The sequence below is a fragment of the Zonotrichia albicollis genome, chromosome 10 (genome assembly GCF_047830755.1).
Source record: "Zonotrichia albicollis isolate bZonAlb1 chromosome 10, bZonAlb1.hap1, whole genome shotgun sequence".
NCBI classification, from domain to species: domain Eukaryota; kingdom Metazoa; phylum Chordata; class Aves; order Passeriformes; family Passerellidae; genus Zonotrichia; species Zonotrichia albicollis.
In genome coordinates, this window is record NC_133828.1 from 276,977 (window position 1) to 301,708 (window position 24,732).

The 24,732-nt window shown below is 39.0% G+C and overlaps 1 protein-coding gene across 5 annotated transcripts; it reads right to left on the reverse strand.

Moving 5' to 3' along the window:
• MARCHF7 (membrane associated ring-CH-type finger 7) lies at positions 1-24,732 on the reverse strand. Of its 5 annotated transcripts, none has more exons than XM_074547698.1 (12): positions 24,574-24,732; positions 18,814-18,964; positions 14,571-14,729; positions 13,791-13,838; positions 12,324-12,507; positions 10,569-10,736; positions 8,222-9,016; positions 7,903-8,056; positions 7,473-7,642; positions 6,132-6,241; positions 4,629-4,742; positions 1-908 (listed from the first exon to the last, which is right to left on the reverse strand). In XM_074547698.1, exons 2-12 carry the CDS (start codon positions 18,952-18,954, stop codon positions 657-659), a joined length of 2,295 nt encoding a protein of 764 aa, XP_074403799.1. In that variant the 5' UTR covers positions 18,955-18,964; positions 24,574-24,732; the 3' UTR covers positions 1-656. The 5 variants fall into 5 exon arrangements, with proteins under 5 accessions (XP_074403799.1, XP_074403796.1, XP_074403797.1 ...); XM_074547700.1 differs by adding an exon at positions 2,767-2,815 and having other exon boundaries at positions 735-908; positions 7,903-9,016; XM_074547695.1 differs by having other exon boundaries at positions 7,903-9,016.

Sequence of the window (24,732 nt, forward strand, 5' to 3'; positions counted from 1 at the left end):
TGCATACCTCTTTTGTCTTTATTTATAAAGAAGTGACAACACTAGAAAACACACTGATAACCGGTGCTTTGAACAGTGAAGGTGGGATCTAAAAAAAGTCTGATTAAACTAAACAACCTTAGGTCTTTATCAAGTTGCATATCTGCCAGGAATGCTGAAATGCAAGAGTTCACACCTGCAATATTCCATAATGGAACAGCCACATGATATCAAATATAATCTCAGATTTCCAAACTGGTACATAAAAAAGCCATCACCAAGTATTAAAAGACCACTGCAAGTTCTTATTGCTTTTTGAGTTAAATAATAGTCTTCATATAAGCCTAAATCCAAACAATCTCTACGGTATCTTGCTTATCCTCCGGTTCATTCATTAACAATGGAAGCAATCAGTTATTATGATGCAGCAAAAGAGGCATTTAAGAACACCTTAACAAAACCTATTTAAGTACACGGGCATCCCCACCCTCCCCCTGAAACCCCCTATAACCACTTAGTGCCAGTACAGGAGCAAAACTCGGTAAGACAAAGCCAGAAGTCTGACTACAGTAAGAAGAAAACACAAAAGGGAGATAGAGCTTCCTTAAATATTCAGAATCTGATGTCTTCCAAAACAAAGTACAACATCCTCATAATTTAAAAAGGGAAGTTGCTTTCTATGTATCTAATCCGCACACATGCTGAGTAGTTCTCAACTCTACTGAGCTCCACTGTGCAGCAGTTGATTTTGAATTCAACAATGCTTCAAAAACTACAGTAATATTCAATGCGCATTTTACTAAGGAGAGGAATAAAACAAATGCATGTTGATGTTGTTCTTGCCAGTTCAGCATTTCTGCAGCAATTCTGTTTGCTTCTTGCAGTATGAAAGTTCTACCAGCATCAGTCTTCAGAGTCATCTTCAGAAGCTGTTGGAACAACACAGTGTAATCAGAAGCCTTGACAAAAATGTGTGAAAAATTAAAGCACTTTAGGACGAATAGAAGAAATAAGTGATTTTATAATAATAAATAGCAGATTGCAATACCCACCCAAACCTTGAGTAATCACATAACTTAATTCTTAAATGCATCTCATGTCCTAAAAATGCAGCATTTTCAAATCAAAACTCAACAGAACATACAATATGCTGTGTCCTCCTACTCTCCTTCCTCAAAATAAGAGGGAGAAAACTTAATTAAGCCAGAGATTCAACTTTTATGTAGTGCTTAGCATGGCTAATTCCAGCAGTAGTCAGAGGAGGATATACTCAATCCATGACAGCAGCACCCAACCTAAGTTAAAACTAAGTTAACAATTTGGATACTAAAATACCTAGCATGATCCAGCAGTGTAAACAGACTCTTACATTTTTTATATATATATATACATATCTTAATGCAACCTGGGCCTACTTGGAAGAAGCTCCTCTCTACACTCCAGTCCTTTCAGCATATGCAAGATGAACACAACGCCCGCATATGCACAGGATTTGTCGTTGCAAGGTGAGTCAAAAGACAAATATACACTTGTCAACTATGGTAGAAAAGCCCATGCACACATCTACATTAGGTTTGTAACATGTTAGCCTCTCTGTAACAGGAATTTAATGTGTCCTCTTAAGCCAGGTCTGCAGACAAGAAAGTATTTATAGTGGAGTAACATGTTCCATCCCTGAACACAGAAAGAAGAAAAGAAAGAAGAAAAGTCTGACTCCTTACTTCTTCAGTTCTTAGAAGAGAAATGTAACTGAAGCGCATCAATAATAAATCTAGAACTCAGTATTCCTCACCTGCAAGTTAAAGCCCGAATCAAATACAGATTGAACTAAGGAGTTAAATGACACTCATTAATTTTTCCTCTAGTAAGGATGCACATAACTTAGGAACCAATTCATAACTCAAGTCTACTTTTGACCGCTCTGAATGCAGAAATAATAACCTTGAACCAGAACTCCCACTTTCACACACACACACACACACACTCCCTTTCTTTATAATATTCCAAATGCATCCTGTGTACTGAAAACCACATGAAGTTGACAGACACATGCACACTACGAAAAAAAGGGTAGACCAACTACCCTTCTACTGCCTATTCAACATGCTCAGAAATAGAGCCAGAGTACATTTACCAGAAATTTAGATGTATCAGCATATAGTTTTAAATCTAAACACATTAAAAAAAAAGCCATTAGATGAAAAGTAGGCTAATCCTTTGGTTTGCCAAAATTGGCAACCTTCTGACTTCATTCAAGAGGTCTGATAGATCTGATCAAGGAACCCACACAACCAACAAGTGTGTATGAATGGAAAAAACAAAGGGGGGAAGAGGGCAAGAAAAAGAAAGAGAAGAAAACTGACAATACAAGTGTCTAATTTAAATACAGTAATTCAATTCAATTACTAAAATTCAATTCTAAATGTTTCCTTCATACTACTTTTTTTCCTACTTTCTCTTGTAAAACACAGCAACCTGAAGGTCACCATTTATCCTGTAATTATGAATTACCAGAACTACAATAACCAAACTGTAACTACTAAGGAATTTTGTTATCGATTCCAGATAACACTACTGTGGTCTAAACAACTCAGTGCTGTTGGGAAGTTAATAATGGAGAATTAAATTGGTTCCTCCTCAGAATAATTCTACTGATGATGGAAAAAGCACTGCTGAGTAAGGTTTTCGGTAATCATGTTCAGTATTATGAATCTTGGCAAGGAGGATTGTACTCATTAGCTTTGAGTTGATCTAGTGGGAGGGGAGGAAAAGAGGGGAAGCACCTACTTTCAATATCTTCCATATGTGCCTGAAGAGTTCTTGCAAGGTTAATAAACTAGAAACAAGGCAGAGAGAAAGTAGTTTAAAAGTTGCAAAGTTATCTGCAGAAATTTGCAACAAGTTAGCAAATTTTTCTTCACTTTTTACATCCCAAAGCTTCATGACAGATCTTTGTTACCTAACCCATTTGCCCAACTTCCAAAAAAACAATGTGAAATTTAACATAAATCCCCACACACTAGGCTTCAAATTGCTATTACACAGTTATTTCAGTTGGAAAATGTTCGTGGTAGCAACTTGTGACATCATCTTCATGTTCTACAGTCTGTAGAACACATCGATTTTGAAAGCAGCCAACATAAACAAGTGTCAGTTCAATGAAAACCATTCCTAGAAACTCTGATGCAGAAAAACAATCACAGTAAGGACTTGCATTAGTTAAATCCATTTCATATAATTCACAAGTAATATGACAAAACAGAACCCTCTAAATGAATGTGGTTCAGGAAAAAATCATAAATACACTTAAGTTCTTGTTTATAATTAAAATCTTAAAAGCATAATTACTATTGGGCACAGTGGTGGTTTGTTTTAAGAAACACATGGTATCAAAACCCAAAGCCAAAATTCCTACGATTAAAAAGTCTCAGCCAAGTGGTTTTCGTCACTGCCAATCTGCATCACTGCTTCAGTTAAAAGCCCAGATACTGAGACACAGCAGATAAGAGTTTCCACAGCTTACTCATATGCTTGATATAAAATACTAGCATTGATGCTCTCACTAGTTTAAAATGCAGTATCACACACAGAAGTATGTAATGCCTCCTCTGATGGGAAACCAGTAAAAACATATTCTGCAATACACTCAAGCTAACAATCTGTGCTGGATGCTGACTACAATGATATCATGTGTCTTTTATATCTCTACACTTGCAGCACAGAAACTGGAGCATGGAATACAAGCCATATGTTGGATCTGTAGAGGAAAGAGGAGCATGCTCTAATACATTAAAAGATTAGGTAGAGCACAGTCCTGCCTCTTCCAAATATCTACTACCTGCTAGCAGTCAACCATTCCCATATGCACAGGAAAAAGTTAATACTGTCACTCCTTTGTAAGAAAAAAACCCTAAAAATAACTGGCTTTTCAGGAGCTCAGTTGACTAAGAGCACTGATTAATTATCTAGTGTCAAATAAACATGTAGCAAACTGGATTTATGAGTGAATCACTGTGCAGAAAGAACTCTGTATGCTGATCTCTAATTGGTTAAAGGTGTACTTAACACGTCCCTAAGCTGGACCTTCCAAGCAACAAGAATGCAGTCAAACGCACCTAATAAAGGGTTTGGACTAATGCCAGAGAACTCACACTACAGCTATAGGCTGCTGCAGAATGTTAATATTCAAGTACACATTTAGATGCACTCTGGCCAACAAGCGCTAGTCTAGTGCACTAGACAAGCACTCTAGTCCTTTGCAATATAGACTTGCATAATGAGAAAAATTAAACAAATCAGGTACTCCAGCATTCTTAACCGCATGTTTGGCACAGAGAGAGGTTTTGCATAAATTCACAATAATCACGACAACATGTATGCTAACTGTATGCTCTGTGCTAAATGTGTGCTAACTAATGAATTACCGACAACTTTGACAAAAAGCATTCTGCAGCAGAGTACCTGCAATTATGTAGCACCTTCAGCTTCCAATCAAACACAGCACACTGACAAGCACAGCCCATTTTAAACCTAAATCTGTTTTAAAAGTGTGTTTCTTGGGTATCTAGCTCCTAGGTCACTTAATGTAACAATCTGCTTCCAAATTCTCTGTATGAGTAATTCCTGCCAGAAAATCACTGCATACTTACTCTGACACGTGTGCTGGCCTCATTTGCAGTTCCTAACATATCAGAAAAGCGCTGCTCGCATAAGTGTAACAACACTACAAGGTAGAGACCAGAGCTGATAAATTCATAGTCTGCCTTAAAGGAGATCAAAAGAAACATTCAGAATGTCAGTAATACATCTGCATATATTATTCAAGTAGAACAACAATTAGATTTTTAATGAAATCATTACAGAGTTATCTCTAGTTGTTCAAAAGAATTAGGAAAATGTAATACTAAAAAATTTAAGTTGCTGAAAAGCTATTTATACCTCTGGTCCTTCCCATCCACACCAAAATTAACATGTTATCCTTGAAGATAAATAGAGTTCTACAAATTAGATCGGTCAGCCTGATTAATTCAGAGGAAAGAATGTGCGAATCAGAGTATTATATCACTTGGGGAAATCACACCAGGATTGCTGGTTTCTTCTCTGTGGTCTCAAGGCTTTACAGAAAGCCAAAATAAAGGAATATATTTTAAGAATGTTATGATGCTATAAATATTTGAGAAATTCCTTTACCTGCTAAGATAAAAGAAAAAATTTAAAAATGCTACTGCTGAACGGATAATTTAGTCAATTCTTTAAGAAAAAAATTCAAAGTTCTTATTTCTATTAAAGAGCAGTGACAGCAACCAATAAGCACTAGCACTAAAACAAGATGTCTTGAGAAAAACTTTTCAGAGACTTCCTCGATTGATAGGAATTCAAGTACTAGGGTAAGAACTTACTTTAAATAATAAAAAAATTAGAGGCTCATGTTTTGCCCCAAAATTGATGTCACTTGGCACGGATTCTTACAACTTAGTATTTTCTTTAAATATTTGAGGTAAGCTAATAGCATTAATCTTCATATATTATCAGATTACAACCCAGAGAATAGCGAAAACCCCTCTGAATAAAGTTCATTAAAAACAACAGCTTTGTGTTACTTACTCTTTTTTAAACACTACACAATCCAGTGGGTCAAAGATATTCTATTTTAAATAACAAAAGTTATACCAGGGGCCTTTGATTATTTTTAAGTTAGGAAATTATTTGAAGGAGCAGTTAGAAACTGCTAGAACAGAGGTTAGTTTCTACCACTCTAATGAAATAAAAGAAATCTGCAATTGTATGTTTAAAACAACTGCTAAACTGTGTTCAAAACCAGCTAAAAGTGACAACAATGCCTGACTATGAAATTCAATATAATCATGCTAGAATTCACACTGCACCTATATGGCACGGACACTGGATTACAAAGCTAGATGACAGATATGCAACTAAGGAAAGAGATACGTTACACTTACTGAAAGCTCAGCTGTAGGAAGCATAGCAGGAAGGTAGTGGTAATTGGAATATTGAGGAGAAAAATCTGTTCCACATTAACATTACTTTATATGCATAACAGCCCTTCTGAAATGGAGATGCATTTGGCTTCTCTAAAGACTGCCCTCCCAGCACTAAAGCAACACTTACCAAATAAGGTAAAATATACTAACTTGTTCATTTGCATGTGCCCTATAAAGCTCATGAATGTCAAAGTCTTCCAGATTGAGATGCAACTTCTCTTTGCACAATTCACAAGTTGTCACTGCTTCCAAAGAAGAACCTGGTGGGGTGGTGGGCAAGAGGAAAACTCAGTGTCAAGTTTCAACAGTCTATAACATACAACACACTCATATAAACATTAAAAACTCTACGTAATTTTTGACTTTATTTTGCAGAGCAAGGTTAGAAGAAAAGCAAGCCTCTAATAGGAATGTAGTGACATCTGCTACTGTCAGAATTTAAACGCTGTAGAATGTTTATTCTCTATCCAGCTGCACCTATTTTGCCTCACATTCACACTGGGAATTAATATGCTTATTCCTGCAAGTATGGCATAAAATCGCTTCTTGGGCTTTCTGAATTTTACTGTGTAATTCAAATACACACAAAAATAAGAATAAATACGCCACAACAAAGTTATTGTTAAGTAACATTTTGTCTTAAGTACCAGTTTTAAAACAGACTCCTCCATAAGCAACAAGATGAACAAAGCAAGTTGATAGTGGACTTATGTCTTCATATATAGCTAAATAATTCAAATTATTTTTCTTCTACAAGCTGAGGCTTCTAAAACATCCCTTTACTGATCTCTGATGCTGACCAAAAAGGTCAGATACTAGCACCTTCCTTTGGTATAAAGTATTTCATGTATTCTATCAAGCCACCTACTTTTAAGAATACTGCAGGTAACAGTTACAAACCAGTCAATCAATCTGTTACAAAAATATTTCTACAGCATGCAATATCTGAAATGTTTCTTAAAGAATTACATATGCACTTTTAAGTAATTTTTGAACAAGCATTTTTAAAGTGCCTTGAATGGGAGTTAGTATCTTTAAGAAAAAATTAACATACTTGAGTTACAATTCAAAATAACGTCTGGATTTTCAAATTCCTATCACTGCTAACAGTTAGCTCAGCTATAGAAGTCTTGGAAAAAAGCACAACCATTTCCATAAGGAAGGGTGGGGAACAAATGCCACTCAAAGTGGTACCACTGAAGTGGCAGAGTAATTCTAAAGCTACACTTTTGCAATGTTATCTTTTGTTCAATATCTTAGTAGACAACCCCAAAAAATGCAGTTCTCTAAACAAAAACTACAGTTCTTGCAACTACTCACATGAGAAGCTGCACAGAACACAAAAAGCCTGGAAGTGCCATACTACTTGTTGTAGCAGTAGCAGTTTGTCCCCACTGTTCGCTTTTCAACTAAATACCCCAGTAGGTGCAATTCTCCCAATAAGCCTCCTGGTATAACTGGAAGTCTACCTTGGTCTAGAGTTTGCTTTACCTGAATTGATCTTCGACTGCAGCCATTTTTTCATGCACTCCTGGTGAACATACTGCAGACTTCCAGTGCATTTGCATGGCTCTATTAAAAGGTTGTCAGAACTTGAAGAGGACATCTGACAAATTCTGCATATGTCACCCTCTTCATCTTCAGAATCTTCTAAAAGCAGGCTGAATAGGATGGAACACCAACAAACGCTGTGACATTTCACGTAGGACTTTTTGAAGAAGGACTTTTTCAGAATTCCACTTATCAAACTGTTCTCAAATGCGTGAGAATTAAAACAAACTTCTTCAAAGACAAAAGTGAGAATACAACTGAGTTGCCACCTCCTCTACAAGAAAGTTTTCTTTTAAAATCATGATTGCAGAAAGCCCTCTCAGATTAGAACAGGTACATTTTACTATTCCAAAAGAACATACTATCTTACCTTTCCTTTATTTTCTGGAGTCTTTCTGGATCTCTTGAAGGTGGTATTTTAGACTTGCCACTTTCTTGTCCGTCAGACTGATTCCAGCCAGAGGGAATAATATCTACAGTTATCATAAGATTGTCAGACAGACTGCTTCCTAATGTTGGAGGCACTGCAAAGCGAAAGAGAGAAGCAGGCAGAATTCCTGAGCCTCTTCCACTGGAGGCTGAATCTGGTGGGGAGGCAGTAGCTGTAGAAACAACAGATACTGCAGGCGTTGGTCTGCTCACAGAAGACCGAGGAGGGCTATCTGATGCTTCAAGAGAGGTGTCCTCACCTGACTCTCTCCTTCTAAAGATATGTTGTGATCTAGCAGTTGAATCAGGGGTAGAGATCCTTGCAGATTCATCTCTTCCTTCTCTTCTTCTTCTGGAAAAGAGAGGTGTACATCTGTTCCTCAAAGAGGACGACAACCAGGATCCTGTGCTCCTACTTTCAGTGTCTGGTCTGTAACTTTCCCCATCAGAATCAGAGCTGCGATTCTGTGAAACTCCTGATAAACCCCACCTTCGTCCAAGAAAACTGAACCCCTGAGAAGTTTCAGATGACTGAAGTCCTGGAACCCCCGGAGTTGCAGCTCCATTACTACTTGACAGAGCAGTAGCTTGAACTCTTGGGACCGCTGTTGACTCTTCAGGGCCTAACGATCTTGTATGCAATGGGTCTTGGCTAGACCTTCGAGAGAAAAATGTGGATGACATACTAGATGCTAAACGAGACAGCAGCTGTCTGGTTGTGCGCCTCCCTTCACTGTCAGCTGCAGACTCATTCAATGACCTCTGAGAAGATAAAATCCTTTCGGAACCACTTGAGGAAGGGGTTTCATCTCTAATGGCACTAAGAGAAAATGCTGGCTGCACACTCCTCTGGGGAGATTCCAATTCATTTCTCCTTTGTCTTAAAGAATAGCTGGATCTTGAAGAGCTCATGTTAGAGTCTCTGTTGAAAAAAGACGGCTGATGATCAGAAGGCAACTGGCGGTTCATGGGTGCATTCAGCCTCAAAGTGCTTAAGGAGTTTTCTTTTGGTCTTGCTCCCTCTGCGTATGAAGAGGCAGGCCTGTCTTGAAGATCTGTTGCAGAAAAGCAAAGGAAAATACTATGATGATGCGCACATACACATCAGGAAACATTCAAGGTTAGGCTCAACAGGGCTCTAGGCAACCTGTCCTAAATGAAGATGTCCATGCTCACTGCAGGGGGATTGGACTAGGGGACTTTAGAGGTCCCTTCCAACCCACACCATTCTATCATTCTAACAAGAACATCTTCTGTAAATGCTGTCTGAGTATCTCAACACACTGAGAAGAACTCCACTGCAGATGAACCATAGTTCACATGAAGCAGCTGAGGTGGCTAGTGTCCTTCCTCAAATAGCTGCACTGGGTGGTTGTGGGCAGGAAAAGGGGGAAGAAGAAACAAGCATGGACAGATGAAGGTAGGAAACAGAAGCTCTCTATGTAGTCTCAATTTTAAAACTTTCATCTTTGCAGTTTTGGTGACTTGCTTTTAGTGGGTTCTGCACTGCAATCACAATTTACTGCTCAAGATGAGCTTTATTTATCTGGCAGATTCCAGCTAATGAAACATCTGCACAGATGCCAATCATCTACCATATGCTTTTGATTACACATCAGGGAACACAGCTGGGAGTTTTTTAGTAGCACCAGTCCACTTCTCCCATAAGCCTCTATCAGGTAGAGTAGCTGAACTGTCCACTTACTAAAAAGTGCTACGAGTATAATGACATTAAAATATACTCTTCTGTCAAGGCAAGACTCCAGGACAAATGCTGAAAGTAGTTTTTAGCTTTTCTGCTTAGCTTCTATACTTAGAAACATGGCATTTTCTTTAACTTCTGCATTACAAAATACAACTAATGCATCTGCAAAAGGTTCCAGATCAAAACTAATGGTGAGTTTCCCCTGACACAGCTCTAGAACATCACAGCACTCTGAACAGAAAGTGAAAACTATACTGCTGAAGTCCTTACTAGTCCTAGCAGCTGCCACGAGACAAACCTCTCATGTCAAGTCTGTGTTTATTCATTTTTATTCTCAGTGTCCTAACAGTTTTCCCTAATAACCATTTGAGAACCCAAACAAAATGAGATAATATGCACCTTTAAGAAAAAAGTTCCCTAGGTCAAATCAACATTATTTCTCTTCACATACCTAAATACAAAAAGATTTTAAGACAAATTTTAAGACAAATAAGAAATGAGCTTTACTGAGTAATCGCAGAGTTACATCATCAACACCACAATGCATCTATACAAGCTAGACCATACATATATCCTTCAATGGTTTGGTCAACGCATGGGAAGTGGCCAACCAATTTTATTTAAAAGGATACTTAAAATCTATTTTGTGTTTGTGTTTTGAATAAAATGTTAAAAAAACCTGCCCAGAGAAGTTTTGGATGCTCCATCCCTGGAAATGTTCAAGACCACACTGGATAAGGCTTTAAGCAATCTGGGATAGTGGAAAGTTTCCCTGCCCATGGCAGGAGGTGGAACAAAAGGTGCCTTCCAAACCAAATCATTCTGTGGTCCAATGAACATGTTAAGAAACTAAAAGCCATACAAACTGTAGGTTTATGAGCTTTCAGTTACACGGAACATACATGTTGAAGGTGAAAAGTCACTGTTTCCATAGCTGGGATCCAGCAGGTTATTAACAGACAGATCTGTTCTTCTTTCTAACGATGTTCTCTCTCTAACCAGATCACTTCCAAGGGAGCCAAGCATTACTGATGAAGATCTAGGAATCCTACTGCATCTCCAGGAGGAATCTAGACAGAAAAAGTAAATAAATCCCCTGGTTTTGTAATCATCTAAAAATCATCTAAAATTAAAACTGGCACTTATACAGACATTTTCGCTATTCATATCAAGGGCAAGTTTAACATTACCACTAGGCTGACCAAGGACCCAGCTGCCAACATAAAGCTAAGTGCACTCTGCTGATGCAGGCACTTTTCATCTTGCAGAAAGTTGGCTCTGAAAGCTACATCAAGCAAAAAGTAGTAATACTTTTGTGAAGAGTCAGACCCATTAACACTATTACAAGATACAAGAGGAAGAGAAGTAGTATCTTGCTTCCTAATGGTAGCTAGTTTTTAAAAAGGTTTCACATTACAGCAAAACAGCAGCTTAAGACTTAGCAGATACTGCCATTCTACTTGACATTACTTAAATGAAATTTCATTTCTCATAAAAACAGCTGATGAAGCTTAAATGCAGTTTAGACACAACTTCAAGAACAATGACTAGCACTGTCCTTGTTCATATTACAGAGTAAAACACTTCAGCGTAAAAATGGGTCTTGGTTTTTGTTAACAGCTCAAACAACTGCATAGCAAGCTGTATATACATCAGCTGGGGACAAAACTCTAGTTCCAAAAGAGTCTTCAACAGCTCTGAAAAATTCACCTTGATACCACTTCATTGCTAACTTAGAAAAAGAAATTTAAGCACTCATTGGTCAGCAGTGTGACAACCAACCAACATAGAAATGGAAAGATAAACAGTCCTACACCATGAGAAATGTTAATGGTTGTCGTTTTATTAACAGAGTAAGAAAGTATCAATAATACTGAGGTTTGAGCAGGAATTTATTAATTTTTATTTGGATATCTATGCAATTCCATAAGGTTTATTAAAAAAACATTAATCCATACTCACAAGGGTAATCTGAATTAATTTAATGATCTTTATCAAAATGGTTTAGAAATATTTTTAGCATAAGGTTTTGGCTGTTACTTCCTGAGCTTTAGACTTCTGCTGGCATATTGCATAAATTCTGTCTATCCAAGTTTCATGAACTTACCCACAGCTTCAATGAAAATCTCAGGTTTTCCTGAAAGAGCTCCTAGAGAATGAGTTCAGGCCCTGCTAAAAAAGGAACACTTTCTTCCCCCACCCCTAACGACAGTGCTCTAGCAAGCCATGAGGCAGTGCTTGAACATATTACTAAGTATGGTAAAGATTTCCTTTCTGCTGTCCCTGGCACACATTGATGTATCAACACTATCTGACTCATGAAATAAGAGCAGCTGCACTCATTCTTTTTTTGACATCCTAACCAATGAAGGTATGTTTGAGCTATGAAGTTCAGCCTGACCACAAATGGAATAGGTACAGGTAATAATTCTGAAATGCTATGAGCACAACTGCACTTTCAAAAGACCATGTAAACATCATACTCGGAACTTTGGACACTGTTATTGTGAACATACTTTTCGGACAGGCATAAATTTTCATTCATTAAGAAAGATAAAGGCATAATATTTGAAGCAAGTCTTTTAAAACTTGGTAAAACCTCATCTTACTACTCAGACAATTTTGATGTAACTCAGCTCAAGGAATCAACCACTCACCTGAAAAGGCAGCCAAGCCATTACTTCTCACAGAAGAGGTAGATGTACAGGATAGTTTAGGTCTCTTTGAATCACTGTCTTGCTGCTGGCTATGCAATCTTGGACATGCTCCCATGTCCCACGCTCCCTGAGTTCTCTCAGACTCACCATAAGATCCAGATGTGAAATGAGAGGAAGATGTAGACTGAAATAACATTAAAATATAAATTACATAGTACATCAGATGCGCTTACACTCCACAAAAGTGTACATAACGTAAAACTCACAAACATTATAAAGAATAGCTTCAGATACAAAACCTTTTCTTTAAAAATAAAGTAGGAATTATGCTTGTGCTCTTGATTAGTATTTCCAGGTTTACTCAATACAGTCCTACCAACAAAACTCACTTTCTGTAACATTCAACATTTTATTTCCTTTCCAGATAGATGTGGCTTACAACAAAAAATTGTTGCAAAAAGGGGGAAAAATTATATTCCTGGCCTGTAAGATGCTATAAACACAATCAAATATAGCTGTACAGATCCCGAAGGGAACATATCTTGCTGTCCAGAAATGGCCAAAACTTAGCTAATTATATTTGGGGTTGATAAAAAGTAAGGAGTGAGCTTCAGGAAAATTGTTTGAAACAAGTATATTTTGATTACAACAAGCTCAAGCACAACTGAAGGACTTCAGAGTAAAGAACATGTATAAAGCAACTTTTGCAGTGTACAGCACCGAAATAAAACAGTTTTCAAAAATTAGCACTATAGGACCTAGAAAAAAAAAGCTTGGAATAGCCTACAAAGCTGTTTGTCTGGTTGCTTACAGTTAAGGCATTAATCTTCTATTTTAAATACTTCAGGTTTATTTTTTTTTCATATAAAAAAGAAAAAATTAAGCTTAATCAAAAAGCTGAATTGAGCTGTTTGTCTTCCCAGAAACTATCCACAACCAAGATCCTTTAAAAATCAACCAATTTAGAGTATGTAATATCTGTGGTTTATTTCTACTTAGTTATGGTTTTTAATAAGTTTAAGCCACAACTTCTTACTCTTTCACACTAAGAAGTCTTTTAAGTATTTCCCTCCTCTCACCATAAAAAAACAGGGAAACAAACCAACATTCAGAAACCAAGTACAAAGCCAGAATACTTTCCCTTACTAATCTTCTATTTAACATATCACTTTTATTTTAATTATTTACTACTTGATATGTGGAATTTTCAGAGTATCTTCTGCAAGGTTCACTTGCATTAGAATTTACTTCAAGAGAATAATTAACCTTAATCGCGGAAAAAAGGGTTTTTACCTGGAAAACCATAGCACTAATTTAACTAGAAATGTAGACCACTTAGAAGTACAGACCATTTGCATTTAAACTACAGATAGACATCTACCATGACCTCCCCTGAAGGCCAACACATGCACACTAGTTCCTCCCTCCCCATCCTCCAATATCTCAGTGTCTTCACCTTTGACTCACCTGAGAAAACCAACACCTCTTTAATGATGAGAGCCCAAACATCTTTCCCTTTGAAAGTGAGTAGAATTTTTATTTCACTATTGTCCCGCCAAACTTGTTCACAGTTTTCTGCTTTTCTTATCTTAATATTTCTACCGTGCTTTAAAGTATTCTTCTGTCACTCTACAATGCATAAGCATGCCACAAGCAAACTACTTTATTCTTGGGAGTAACCACGGCACATTGCAGAGCCCACTTAAGACAAATTCTCAGGGCCTGTGTCTTAAATCTCAAGTAACCATTCTTTTGCTTGTAAGTAAGAACAATCAGACTATGAACTACACCTCGCAAGTAATGTCCTAAAGTAGGTCTCCAAACCCATGAACTTTGTGTTAACTCACAAAGCTAGCACCACCCAAGAAACACACCCCCACCCCGGGAAATACCTGAGGGAGCAAGTGTAAGTAATATCAACTTTGCCATCCACAGGTCTATAACTTGTCTGAGATTCTAATCACCCCCTCCTTTTTTCTTTTTAAATGGACTTTTACAAAGCTACTGACTTTAAATGTATTTCTTAACTCTTAGTAAAACTAATACACATCACTATTTTCACCCTCTGAATGTTTTTAAACACTGCTATCTTCTAGTTTTTGCTCCAACTTGAATTAGTAAGAAGATCTACTTATCTAAAAACATTACAGAGAGCCCCTGCAGGCAGCTTTTCAGATTGGGAAGACTAAAGTAAAACTCTGGGGTTTCAATCTTTTTTCCCAATTATCACACATTAACAGTTCTCACCAATCTGCCTCTGCTTCCCAAAAATCTTCCAGAATGAGGGTGATCAAGTGTCCCTGAGTAGCGCGTTGGAGATGACGTTGTAAGCTTCCAAGGAGTTTCACGGGTGTCCCTCTCTGCAATTCTCCAGTCTCTACTGGAACTATTCAACACACCGGATTCCTGAAGAACAACGTGATTATCATATGCATCTTGTAACTTAAAAATAACTCAGTATCTGGTCTGAGTACTGAAAATACAGGGAAGTGGATGCAGTAACAAATCTGGGAACATTTATTAAGAAACCTTGAGGGACAGCCAAGAAATGAAACAGGCTTACAGAGAACCACTGGCAAAAGGGAAGTTTTGTTATTCCGTTTTTTTAAGTACTTTATAGCAGCTCCTTCATCTGCCCTCTGTTTTGAACTAGGACAATAAAAAGTCAAAATGTAAGGCTTCTGAGGCATTGGGCCTGACTTAGGTACTGCAGCAACAGGGCAGAATTAAGGGCCTGATTTTCAAGTGTTATGCAAAAAACCCCACAGGTGTAGAAAGGGTCTAAAAAAGCACCTCTGTGGCCACTAAAACAAGCTGAATTTCAATGAATAGGTTATAACTGAGGAAAGAGACTGCAATTTCATTTGCTCCATAGAATAATAACAGAGATTAGCAAAATTAACAGAAATAACAGAAATGCAATCATTTTATTAACACTAAGCAGCATTTTTGAGTCATTATTTGTCCATTCTCCTTCTATGAACTATGAGTACTACAAACACAGTAGTTGCTGTCACCATTTCTTAAAAGCAACAACCAAGCATTCTAAGCCAAACCAAAACAATACAAAAATCTCAGCTTGTTTTCTTCCTTCATTTCAGCTTCAGATTATTTAACATCCCTTGTCAGAATTTAACAATTAAAGCTCTACATAAGGTATTCTGGCTATGGTGTGTGTTTTCAGCAGCTGAAAAATGTTATCAGGAAAACATTCAAAACAATTTTATTAACTGCTCTTGACTCTATGCCTCCACTGCAAAAAAAAAAATAAACTCATAATTCATTTGTCATAAAATGTTTACTATGTTGAATCGTAAAGAATATGATTTTCTTTCTCATACCATGACACTAATTCGATTTTTTTATTTTAAAGTTACCTGGCAACAACACTATATCCCATACATCTGATTAGTTTACAATTAACCTCTTCGTTATGCCTCCTCAGATAAGCAGGGGCTAGTACCCAGATTGATCTCAAAAGTGCATGACGTACAATTCCATATGTACATGAAAAAAAACCAACAAAACAACAAACCCATCCAATAGAAACCTTTCATATTTGCTAGCCCTAATCAAAACCAAATATAAATTTGACTGATCTGTCCCAGAAGTTTTTGAGTTAACTTATAATCAAGTGTTCTCTCTATAGAAATTCTGTATTAAAAATCCAAGTCCTCCTTATACCTAAAGAATTACTGATAGTCCAAGTTTTTCTTCTAAATGACAAATGTTTAATTATTTGTAACTGAACTAGATCTTAAATATTTTTATGGTTGATTTCTTAATGGATTAACAAAGTGAAAATGCCTGTCCTTTGTATTCCTATCTGACTGGACTTAAACTTTCTTGCTCTGTAATCTTAACCTGCCAGCAATAAAGCAATTTGTTCCTTCCAGCTCTGTAAATACCAAAGGTTAGTCAAGAGAGGGAGCTTCCTACAGTTTTATCACTAAGCACCAGTGTTGAGTAATGAGTTCTCAGACTACCTTCTACAAACTGGGACTGGAAAAAAGGGATACAACATAATCTTTTATACAAATATTCTCCCTGCTGTTTTAACTGGCAAGTGTTATGAGATCATTCCTCAGCTCAGAATCACTTTGCTCAACAGGAAATAGTCAAAAGAATACACAGTGCAGTGAACACATTGCAATTCATGTAATAAATGAAATAATTAAAGATATGTTGAGTCAAAATCTTTTAACAGCACCAGTTCAGCTGAAGACTTCTGATCAATGGCTTTCAGTATACGTACACTGTGTGGACTGTGTCCACACATCTCTACAAAAGAGTAAGATTGTTCAATTTGCTTTTGCTGAGCAGCCAGACAGCAAAAAACATGCAGGACTCCAAAATACAAAAATTACAAAATACAAAATACAAAAACAACTGCTTCCCCTTGTACATTCAGCCTATATATTGTAGCCTATATAACAACAAGCACATGCATGCTGAAGATAACAAAAATGTAACACACGCACAATTGTGCTAAAAATAATGTTCTACTACTTGTAAAACTGTTTCTCAAAAAGGCATTATATAATACAATGTCCCAGATAGCTTGCCAGCAGGGACCCAACTCCTAACCATTTTTTTAAAATATGAACATTTAATCACGGAGTTAAGTTTCTGCAATTTCAAAGACCAAAATGGGCTTACATTTCTGGGCCCAAAATTGAGGTGAGAACTGCTGACAGGAGCACAAAAAAAGTACTAAGATAATTGAGCGAAACTGCTATCTGTTGCTTCCAAGTATCAAAAATAATTTCTACAGTAGTTTTATCTCTGCTTCCCACAATACCCTCCCAAACTGCAAGTACCTGCACAGCATGAATACTTCCTCTTGAGAACAGCTACCCTTCCCCACAAAAGTAGTTTGGTTAGTATAAAATGCTGCTTGTGAAATGGCAAAAGGCCTTTTTTAAGTCCCATGTAGTGCACAGAAAGCCCAGCTGTACTAACAAACTGACGTGACAGGCTAACATGAGTGTCTGTTGGTTTTGCGCAGTGTGGCTTTTGATAGCTGCCAAAAACCTTGGGGGCCAGAGAGGTGGCTTCTGTAATTAGCTGCTGGAAGCTTCAACTATGCTTGGCAGAGCAAACCCCTGATGGCTCTGAAGATGGATGGGCTGCTGGTCAAGGCTAGGCCAATTAGAGATGGTAGTAACACATCTTGTGATGACAGATTTCAGAAATCAAAACAAAAGAAGGGATGCAGTTTTAATTTCAGCCACAACAGATTAGAAGGTGAGAACATGTGAGGGCAAACAACACAGTGACACCAAGGTCAGTGGAGAAGGAGGGGGAGGAGGTGCACCAGAACCAAGACTCCTCTGCAGGCTGTGGTGAAGGGCATGGTGAAGCAGGCTGTCCTCCTGCAGCCCAAGGGTCCACTGGGAATGCAGAGATCCACTCGCAGCCCATGGGGGAGGTGCTCACACTGGAGCAGGCTGTGATTCAGGGGCAGACCCGATGGAGATGGAGGGCCCCTGCTCCCAGGCTGCAGCAGCCTGTCCTTGGAGGCGTTCATCCTGTGGAAGAGTGAGCCACGCCACAGCAGTTTTGGGAGGACTGCTGCTCATGAGAATGGACCCATGATGGAGAAGTTCAGAGAGAACTGTCTCCCATGGGAGGGACCCCTTGGCCTCACAGGAGAAGGACTCTGGACCCTGAGCCAAGTGGAAGAAAACCTCGGGTGAGGAACTGACCGAAATCCCCATGCCCTGTCTCCATGCACAGTCACTGGGAAGGAGGGAGGGGCTGGGAGAAGCAAAGGTGGTTTTCAGGGATTATTTTACTTCTTACTATCCTCCTCTGATTCTGTTAGTAATAAATTAACTTTGTACCTTTAAGTTAAGGCTGTTTTGCCCTTGGAGTGTTTTGTCACAGTCCTTATCTCAACTCATGAACCCTTCATTAAGTTTTTCCCTCCTCTGCCCAGCTGCAGCAGGGGAGAGTGAGTGAGCAACTGTTGTGGGTGCCTGGCATTTGACCAGTGTCAAACCACAACAGAGTCTAAAGCTCATCTTCTTACCTTTTCAAAATATAAACACAGGAGGTGCTGCAGAACAGTATAGCCTTGTATAGCCTTGTATAACTGACAACATACTGTACTTTTTGCATCACCAACACATCAGGTGTAATGCCCTACCTGCATCAAAGTTCAAACAAAACCCTCACGTCTCCCTCAACAAAAAACTCCATTTACCCAGATTTAGGATGGCAGTGGTTCATAAGAAAATAGATCCATATTATCAGAATGCCCTGTCATTCATTAAACAGCTGATTTCTAAAGGTGCAGCTACAAACAAGAGCAGGTAAAAGCAGAAAATCTAGAACTACCAGTTCACTGATTACTGTCACTGGACTGGTTAGTAAATTCTTGCATTTTAGAAATTTTTTTGGTCTAAGTTTTGGGGCTTTTCTTGGTTAAAAAAGACACTTTTAAAATTATTTATACTTTATGAAAAGGAAAAAGAAAATACATTACCTGGTATCCAGATTCTAATCTCCATGAAGATTCTCTTGTACTATATGCACCAGATAAACTGTTTCCAGTTCTAGATCCTACAGGAGAGCTGGAAGGCCGAAGAGATATCCTGCGAGGAATTCTTGAGGGTTTTGACTCCATCCTTTGTATCCTGTACAAGGACATATTGATCATTTTTTTTCTCATGGAAGCAGGGAGCTCATGCAAAATAGGCACAGGTCATTCTGGGTGTAACATAAATATGACTCACACATACAAATATTTACACAGTGCTTTGGTCTGACTGCATCAGCAAAATGGGGAAACAAGTTCTTATCCTAGTTTTTGTAACCTCTTCTTTACATCTCCTCCCATCCCTCATTAGAAAACTACAGTCCCTTTTATGATTTGGTTATGATATATTCTTGCAATTTTAAAGTGTAAGAGGTACTCCCTTAAAAACCACACAGCACTCATATTAACGCAAAATGAGTCAGGAACAGATTACTCATATTTCTCAATATATTACATTTTTGCTAATGAACTGCATCTCAACACTTGCAGAAATTATATTCAGCTTTATTCCTCAGGGTTGAAATTATGAAACTTCACCCTCCTGTGAAAAAACACATCTGCATCTATCTGCCTTCAACTTCTACAAAGACAGCTCCCAGGGAAACTAACATAGGCAAAGGAGCACAGGTTATCTCACAAGTGTATTCATAAACTGACTTCTCACTTGCTGAGTGTTTATGTGCCTTTTGCTCTTTCTAGGCATTTCAAAAGAAATGCTGGTGCCTTTTCCACATGAGATGTGCTCCTATACTCATCCTTGCCCTTGAAACGGGATCTGACTTAATGTTTACCTAAAACTCAAGACAGCTAGTTTCTTCCTCCTCAGGATAGTAGAGACAGAAGCAGACCACAAACATTAGCTCTTAAAAACATTTAAGGAAACTGCAGTATCCTCCATGGCGTGGTACATGAAAAATAGCATGACACATAACAAACAGATGGCAGAGAATCCCAGTGATACAGGGTGATTTGCCAAAGTGGTACAGTCTGTTTAACCACTTCTAATTCTGGCCTACCCTTCTGAGAACAGGAGTAAACTATATTGATTAAAAAAACCCCCTATCCATCAACAAAGCACTCTTTTTTCCCACAATTCAGTCATGCCCATCAGTATCACATTCTGCAAAAAGCTGCTACATCAATCCTGACACACTTCATGTCTGGCTGCAGTTTCAAGGTGAGTCCACATACTCAGGACTTTTAATCTTTGCTCAAGTCACGCTGAATTAAATATTCTACCTGGTAAAAGCCAATTAGTTTGTACAGAACTCTACCGACCTAACAGTATGGACAGCTGCGGTTAGTTTCCTTAACCACTGCTCTCATGCATGTTTATTTGTTACCTAGCTATACAAGAGCAGCCAAAACGCTTAACATTGCAGGTAGGACTCTAAAGTATACCAGGTTTAAGTGACTGTTAACCTTTGTGTACAAAAGAGCTACTGGCCCATACTGCAGATTACATCTGCTTCTAGACCACCCTTCCAACAGCAATAACCTGTTTGTGTTTGCCAAAGCCATCACCAGGTAAACAAGATCTGGTTAAGAATCTAAAATGCTCACTTGCCCAACTTTGCATCAATATACTGAAATAATTAATTAAATTAATTTCCCCGATTACATTTAAAACCTTTGGTAAACATTCAGCAATTTATGCAATTCTCAAGTTGTAAGAACATCTGTATCAATAAGAATGTTCTAAGCAGTAGTCCAGTGTTCAAAAAAAAACCAGTTAATTGTGGAAGTTTAAAAGAAATTAATTACAAGCCTAATTATCTAAACTACACCACTTCAAGTGGATCATAGTTCAGTAAAACATAACAATCATATTTATTCTCAAACCGTAATGATAGTTAATTTATCCTTCAGAGTAATCTGCCGTGATGTGCTCTACAAGTTTAGTACTAGTATGAAGCTGCAAAGAGTGTAAAAAAGTAACTATCAAAGCTGCAAACTATAAAACTAAAATATCACAATAATATAGACTAGTGTAGGCTAGACAGGACAGCCGTACGTCTTGATGAGATCTGACAGTCAAAGCACTGTTCGTCTGTGTTTTAACCTGATATAAAATACAACGAACAAACACACAAAATAATGGATCCAAGTCTGCACTATTAAGTACTCAACAAAGAGTGCTGGCATTATCTCCTCTATTACGGATCATTCTGTTTCTGAATTATTTTGTTTCAGATAGGTGTGGAACCAGATGAATTACATAGCACAGATAAAAGTCAGACACGGACACACATGAAAAATGCAAGGGTTCTAGAAGGAATGGAAGTTCTCATTAGTAGGAATTAATGTCCAGATGAGTCAGCGGAGTAGACAGAAGCGTAAGACAACTTCAAAGACTAAATTATAAATCATCTAATACTAATAAAATTGCTTCTGCACCATCCACAGAACAGATTAAGAGCATTCAGACAGAACAGGATGGGGTGGAAGACTGGACACCAGAGCCAACTACCTGCTAAAGATGGAGTCCAAAATTAGCAAATTCCTTCTACAGATGTACATAAGTAGGCACAAGACTAATTTTCTCCTTCAATGGTAGCCCCAAGAGGATAGACAATGTTACTCATCAGCCCAATCTTGTAAATTAGCACAGGTCGTGATTTCAATCCAAGTATGTCAGGATAATACTACCTGTAGAGTATTTCCTTTCTACAAGTAAAGAAATCATGCAGAAACTATACCCAAAAAAAGGTGTTTAAACCAACTTTAGGCAGCACAATAGGAAAGGCAAAATTTATTGCGCCAGTTTATGTATACAAATTGTGATTCATTTCCTGCGTACAACCTTAATTTTTTTCTGCAGTCTTTGCTTCAGCCAGCAAACAAGAAGGATCTGCTATAAAGATCAATCAGAGTAACATAAGAATAAGCATTTTACATCCACCACGTCTGATGCAGAAGTGAAAAGATGCTGAATAAAAGGCCTTATGATCTAGGCAAAGAACTTCAGGTCAAGGAGATCAGACTTTACCTTTCCCTTTCAATAAAGATTTGGTGACATAAAGCATGTTCTTGAGATGGGTAATTTTTAAAAATCTGCTGCTCAAGAGCTCTTCAATTTCTGGGCATCAATTATAAAATTTATTTGCAATCCAACTAGCAGAAATCATAGAATAGTTTGAACTGGAAAGGATATTTCAAGGCCATCTAGTCCAACCACCCTGCAATAAGCAGGGACATCTTCAATGAGATCACATGGCTCAGAGTCCCATCCCACCTGACCTTCCATGTTTCCAGGAACAGATCATCCACCACCTCTCTGGGCAATCTGTGCCCATGGTTCACTATGCTCATCATACAAAATGCCTTCCTTTAATTCACTCCTTGTCCTATCACAACAGGCTGTACTAAATGTCTGTCCCCATCTTTCTTACAGACCCTTTTTAAGTACTGAAAGGCTGCAATGAGGTTTCCCCAGAGGCTTCTCTTCTCCTGGCAAAACAACCCAAATTATTTCAGCCTTTCCTCACAGTCTTACCCAGATGAACAGAGATGCAGCTGAAGTCAACGGAGCCACGATGTCCATTTACTAGACAGACAAAACTACATCTAGGCACTTCACCTCTAGTGATCAGCACTAGTAAGATGTCTTTTGGGTCTTGGAACTTTTTCCCCAGAGTTCTCCGAATACCATTTTAGGCACTGTACCTCGAAAGCCTGAGATGTCTTCATAGGTGGTTTGAATACAAACAAAACACATACAAGGCTTGTGCTGATCATAGCAACACAATGAGGTGGTTATAAATAATGTGAGCATGCTAAGCTATCACAGAGCACAGGACAGAGCAATACATGCTAAAAAAACAACCACACTATTAAAACCACAACAATACTTGTCTGCAAGGGGAATATTGAGCTTGTATACAATATTTCAGAATGAGAATGGTTTCATTTTATGGTATCATTATCTTAAGGGTTTTCCTGAAGAAAAACACTCAAAACCTCAAACATTTTGTTTACACACATAGGAATTCAACAAACCCCAAGTGGTAATTAACATGCTGTAGCAAGTTCTGTAATGACAAAGTAGATACTTCAATTTATGCAGAAGGTAGTGAGACCAAAAAATACTTAAATGTCTTCTCTGAGGAAACAATAACAATTATCATGGAACCAGAAACTGGGTTATAGTCTGAACTGATTAAAAAGCCTGTTGTTGCCAAAAAGCAAAGGAATACCTCACTCAAATATCACACCTGATGTGCCCTTCATTGAGAACTCTCAAGACATCAACCAGTAAAAATGCACTTCTGGCTTCTCTATTATTTTAACACTATTCACACTCATACTCAACAATAGAAAAATGAGAACATGTACAGCAGGATGAGCAGCACTCTTCTTATCAAAACAATGTATTTCACCAGCTTATGCCATGTTACACTACTCAGCAATCAAAACCTCATGAAAAAAATTGACACAATTCTAGATCCTCCTGAAATAAGGGACATATGCAATACCTCTCAAAACTTGGTCAGAAATCAAGTTCTGAAATAAAACTTGTTAGTCATACCTGAGAAACACATGGCCAACTTGAAAAAGGAGGTGGAGCTGCACAGCCTATTTTGAGCACACAGATCAAATGTCCTGCCTTCTTTGATCTGTCATCCCTCCAACAGCCTTGTAAAAGACGAACTAGACCTAACACAGCCACCGATGATAAAAGATCCAAGCAGTCTTTGAGAGAAAGCAATGCAATCTCAAAAGACAAAACCAGTTACTATCCTTAACTGTCCATTTTTATACCCCTTCACAAAAAGGGATTGACAAAACACAGAGAGCAAATATTTCTCTTCTGCCTTAACACTCTCTATCAATAAAAGAGGAGCAATTTCAGGTAATCGCGTCTAAGAGTAAGTGAAGTGTTTGCCAGCTTCCATGATTACTACCAGTTTTAAGCAATCTTGTACCCTCCATCAGAGGTAAGCATAAGCTTCACTGCCTGCTCCTAAATTCATTCTTCTAGCTTGGAACTATGCACTGACACTTCTACCTAAGACTCGAGCTCTCATATCTACATGTTTTTGTGCGGTTTAAAATAAAACGATTCGTAAGATTTTCCTCGGGACAAAACATGCTCACGTGTCTTCCTCGGAGCTTACTCACAATCACGTTTTTATGACAAACGAGACAGAGCTCACGAGTCTTTCTCTCAGACTCTGTAATTCCTCGTTACGGCTATTTTCTCAACCTTCAATGTAGTGCAATTGACAAATAACTCGGGAGCCTCTCAGGAACCTCTCAGGAGCAAGAACATTTACAGATGTCGATGGCTGCCCACCCTGCCACGGCTGTTGCCCTAAGGCTGGGCTGGTCTCGCAGCCAGCAGGTGCTCTGCAGAGCCGCCGAGGGCATCTCACCTCCGCCGCCAGGCCCCGGGAAGCGGCTCGCACGGCTCGGGCCCGGCCGGGCCCCGCGGCCGCACCCGGTCCCGCTACTCCGGCAGCATCCGGCCCCAACGGCTGGGCAGAGGCCGCGAGGCGGACGGAGAGGAGCAAGCTCGCTACGAGAGCGGGCGCGGCGCCGAGCGGCCGTTGGCGGCGATGGCGGAGAGAAGAGCGGATGGGCTGGCCCCGGCACGGCACAAAATGGTGTCCCCGGCCCTGGCGTGAGGCCGCCAGGGCGGGCGGGACCCCGCAGCAGGCGCGGCCCGAGCCGCAGGCGGGCCCACCGCGGGCGGTCCGTACTCACCGTCACGGCCGGGCCGCCGCGCAGGCCAGGCCGGGCCGGGCCGAGCCGCCCGCTCGCGGCGCTCCCGCAACACAATGGCGGCGGCGCGAGACCGCCCGACTGCCCGGCGCGGCCACTCCCAGCTCCCGCGAGAACTGCTGCCGCGCGGGCCGCTCTCGC